General features: G+C 66.4%; 1 protein-coding gene across 1 annotated transcript in view; it reads left to right on the top strand.

Moving 5' to 3' along the window:
* The window catches only part of DLGAP3 (discs, large (Drosophila) homolog-associated protein 3), a 7,850-nt gene that overhangs the window by 3,272 nt on the left and 1,005 nt on the right, over positions 1 to 3,573 (top strand). The window contains exons 6-12 of the mRNA XM_009890600.1: positions 17 to 145; positions 620 to 960; positions 1,088 to 1,173; positions 1,832 to 2,256; positions 2,587 to 2,678; positions 2,873 to 3,016; positions 3,518 to 3,568. Coding sequence (XP_009888902.1) covers positions 17 to 145; positions 620 to 960; positions 1,088 to 1,173; positions 1,832 to 2,256; positions 2,587 to 2,678; positions 2,873 to 3,016; positions 3,518 to 3,568 — 1,268 coding nt within the window. The remainder of the gene's footprint in view (positions 1 to 16; positions 146 to 619; positions 961 to 1,087; positions 1,174 to 1,831; positions 2,257 to 2,586; positions 2,679 to 2,872; positions 3,017 to 3,517; positions 3,569 to 3,573) is intronic.

Genomic DNA, 3,573 nt, shown 5'->3' on the forward strand with positions numbered 1-3,573 from the left:
CCGTCCGCTCCCGCAGTGGGGACCCACAGCTACCTGCGGGCCATCCAGGCGGGCTGCTCCCAGGACGACGACTGCCTCTCACTCTTCTCCATGTCGGCCCCCGCCGGGCCGCCCATCACCAGCAGCATCCTGAAGCCCAGCACCTGTGCGTCCCCGGGGGTGGGGGAGCTTGGCCGCGCGAGGGACCCCTGCATCTCCCTGCCTGCTTGCCCAGGCACCCACCAAGGGCTGTGCTACCCCTGCTCTGCCCCCGGCCCCCTGCAGCCCCCGGCACAGGACAAGAGCATCCTGCTGGTGGCTCATCCCTGGCCAGAGGGCTGCTCTGTGCCCCCAGCACCCGTCCGCCATTCCCTCCTTCCCTCCATTTCTTTCCCCCTGCTTTGTTTCCCCGTCTCTGCCCCTCGCTGGGTGCTGCAGCGGTGTGGGTGGCATGGGTCTGGGGTGGTTTCCAGTCCCTTTCTGGGGATGAATTGGCCAAAGAGCCCCTCTGAGCTCCAGCCCAGATCTCGGGCAGCCGAGGTGCAAACCCCTGTTCCCCAAGGGCCCCCGTTCGCGGCGGGAAATGAGCAAGTGTCTGTGTTTTCACGCGCCTTTTCATCCTGCGCCTCTCCCACAACAGCCTTCAGTTACAGAAAAGCTCCACCTCCCATCCCTCCAGGAACCAAAGCCAAACCCCTCATCTCCGTCACGGCGCAGAGCAGCACCGAGTCTACCCATGACAGCTACCTGCCCGGCGAGGTCGCCCGCAGCCCCGCCTGGTCCAAAGACACCGCGGCCCGTTGCAACTCGGCCGAGAGCTTGGAGAGCTCCAAGGTGACGACTGTGACCCTCGACCTGCCCCCAGTCCAACCCCGTGGCGCTCCCAAGCCCTCCACACTCATCATCAAGGCCATCCCCGGCCGGGAGGAGCTGAGGAGCTTGGCTCGGCAGCGCAAGTGGCGCCCCTCCATCGGTGTCCAGGTGGGCTTCTCTCCTCCCTGTGGGCTCTGAGCTGGCTCTGAGCCTGCCCCGGTAGCACGGACGATGCTGAGCCGCCATGACGCATCTCGGGGCTACCCTCCAGCGCTCTCCCTCTGCCCCTCGGCAGGTCGAGGCCATCTCTGACTCAGATACGGAGAGCCGGAGCCAGAGGGAGTTCCATTCCATCGGGGTGCAGGTGGAGGAGGACAAAAGGTACGGCATGGCCGGACTGGGCTGAGACCTGTCACGCTCGCTGCGCTGTGGGATTGGATTCCCCTGGCGCTCCCTGAGCCGCCCTGCAGCATCTTTTCCCTCTCTCCGCTGGCTGAGGCCCCCAGAGCTCAGCACCATCCCCGTCCCAGGCCAGATGCCCCCGCCTGGGGCAGGATCTGCCTCCCCTTTGCCCTCGCACCTCGCTGCTGCAAACGGACTGCCCGGGGAAGGGGCTCCCCCGCTCCCGCCCTGTGCTGGGGTCTCCTCCGCTGGCGCTCAGCCCTGCGCTTTGAGCCTGGCCCAGGCGCAGATGAAACCTTTGGGCTTTTCTGCAGCTAAACATGACGTTTGGGCCGGGGTGGGAGCGCTGCGTGCTGAGACCTGCACAGCCTGCAGGAGAGGAGCTCCGGCAACGTGCCCACGCAGCCCCGGTGCACGCTCCTCTCCATCCTCGGTCCAGCGCCGGTAGCCATGGAAACGGGCTAAGAGCAGAGGGAATGAGGGACTTGCAGGTTGCGGCTGCTCAGGGCTGTCCCCGCGGCCCCAAATGCTCCGAGATCCAGACCGGCATCCCCAGCCCCATCCCGCCCGCGGGCATCCCTCACCCTGCCCCTGCCCGCCATGGTACCCGGTCCCCACGCGCTCTCCCTCTCTGCAGGCGAGCACGCTTCAAGCGCTCCAACAGCGTGACGGCAGGCGTGCAGGCAGACCTGGAGCTGGAGGGCTTCACCGGCCTGACCGTGGCCACCGAGGACAAAGCCCTGCAGTTTGGGCGCCCCTTCCAGCGGCACTCCTCAGAGCCTGAGTCCGGCCGGCAGTACGCGGTGTACAAGACGGTGCACACGCAGGGGCAGTGGGCGTACCGGGAGGACTATCAGCTGCAGTACGACACGGTGGAGGTGCCCCGGCGGGATGCCTGGATGGAGCGGGGCTCCCGCAGCCTCCCCGACTCCGGCCGTGCCTCCCCCTGCCACCGCGATGGGGAATGGTTCATCAAACTGCTGCAGGCGGAGGTGGAGAAGATGGAGGGCTGGTGCCAGCAGATGGAGAGGGAGGCTGAGGACTACGACCTGCCGGAGGAGAGTGAGTCAGGGGCTTTGCAGGGTTGGGAGGGATGGGGGGGTTCTGTAGAGCTCGGGGGGCACAGCCCCAGTCCTGCACTGCTCCCACCCTGGGACTGCCTTGGAGCATCTCCCCTGCCGAGGCTGAAGAGGTTGGGTGGGGGAAAGAAACAGCAGGAAATTCTCTGGCACTGCTGGAGTCTAGGGGAGGGAGGAGATGCCACGTGGGTTGGGGGGGTCCGAGCTGCCCAGGCTGCCCTGCTGCCCCCAGGGGGGTGCAGGTCCCTGCCCCGCAGGGGAGAGAGGCTCCGTGCCCCATGGGAGCACTGACCGTCTGCTCTCCCCCCGCCAGTCCTGGAGAAGATCCGGAGCGCCGTGGGCAGCGCCCAGCTCCTCATGTCCCAGAAGGTGCAGCAGTTTTATCGCCTCTGCCAGCAGAACATGGTGAGTGCCGGCAGCGGTGCCGCGGGGTCGGCCACGGCAGGCGGGGGGGCTCAGAGGTGATGGAAAAGGGACTTTGTAATGCCATGGGGGAGAGCTGGACAGAGAGCCCCCCAGCAGCGTGGGGGTGGGATGGCCACGTGGGCAGCAAAGCCGATGTCCCACAGGTGGATATGGATGACACTCTCTCCCCACAGGATCCCAACGCGTTCCCTGTGCCCACCTTCCAAGACCTGGCCGGCTTCTGGGACCTCCTGCAGCTCTCCATTGAGGACGTCAGCATGAAGTTCGCAGAGCTCCAGCAGCTCAAGGCCAACGGGTGGAAGATCATGGAGCCCAAGGTAAGGGCAGGGCTCTGCCACAGGCACTTGTCCCCTGTCACCTCTCCCTCCCTCCTCCTCCCCAAGCACATCTGCGCCCAAACCGCTGCTGCCGGGCTGTCGCCAGTCACTGTTTTTAGCAAACACTTGAAAAACAGAGCTGGAAAAAGCCGAGGCTATAAGAAGGGGCTGTTCCCCCACCGCGGTCTTGCTGCTGGCTCGCCGGGTGTTTTGGGCAGCGCTGCCTGCAAAGGGCCGGGCAGGTCTTGGCATGGGCAGGGGCAGCGTGCCGCGGGTGCCTTCGCGCCAGTGCAGACGGACGGAGGGACACGCAGCTCTGCCTTGCGACTTGGTGTGGTGCAGGAGGGGCACCGGGCCCTCTCGCTGGGGCTTTGGCTTTGCCACCTACGGCAGCACCCCGCACGTCCCACACACCGGCTGGCCGTGCCAAGCCCACCCGGATGCCCGTTCCCCAGAGGTCCCATCCCCACGCCCACCCTGAAGCCCCCGTTGTCTGTGCAGGAGGAGAAGAAGGTGCCTCCCCCGATACCAAAGAAGCCGCCGCGCTCCAAGGTGCA

Source organism: Charadrius vociferus, unplaced genomic scaffold (assembly GCF_000708025.1).
Source record: "Charadrius vociferus isolate BGI_N301 unplaced genomic scaffold, ASM70802v2 scaffold1578, whole genome shotgun sequence".
NCBI classification, from domain to species: Eukaryota; Metazoa; Chordata; class Aves; order Charadriiformes; family Charadriidae; genus Charadrius; species Charadrius vociferus.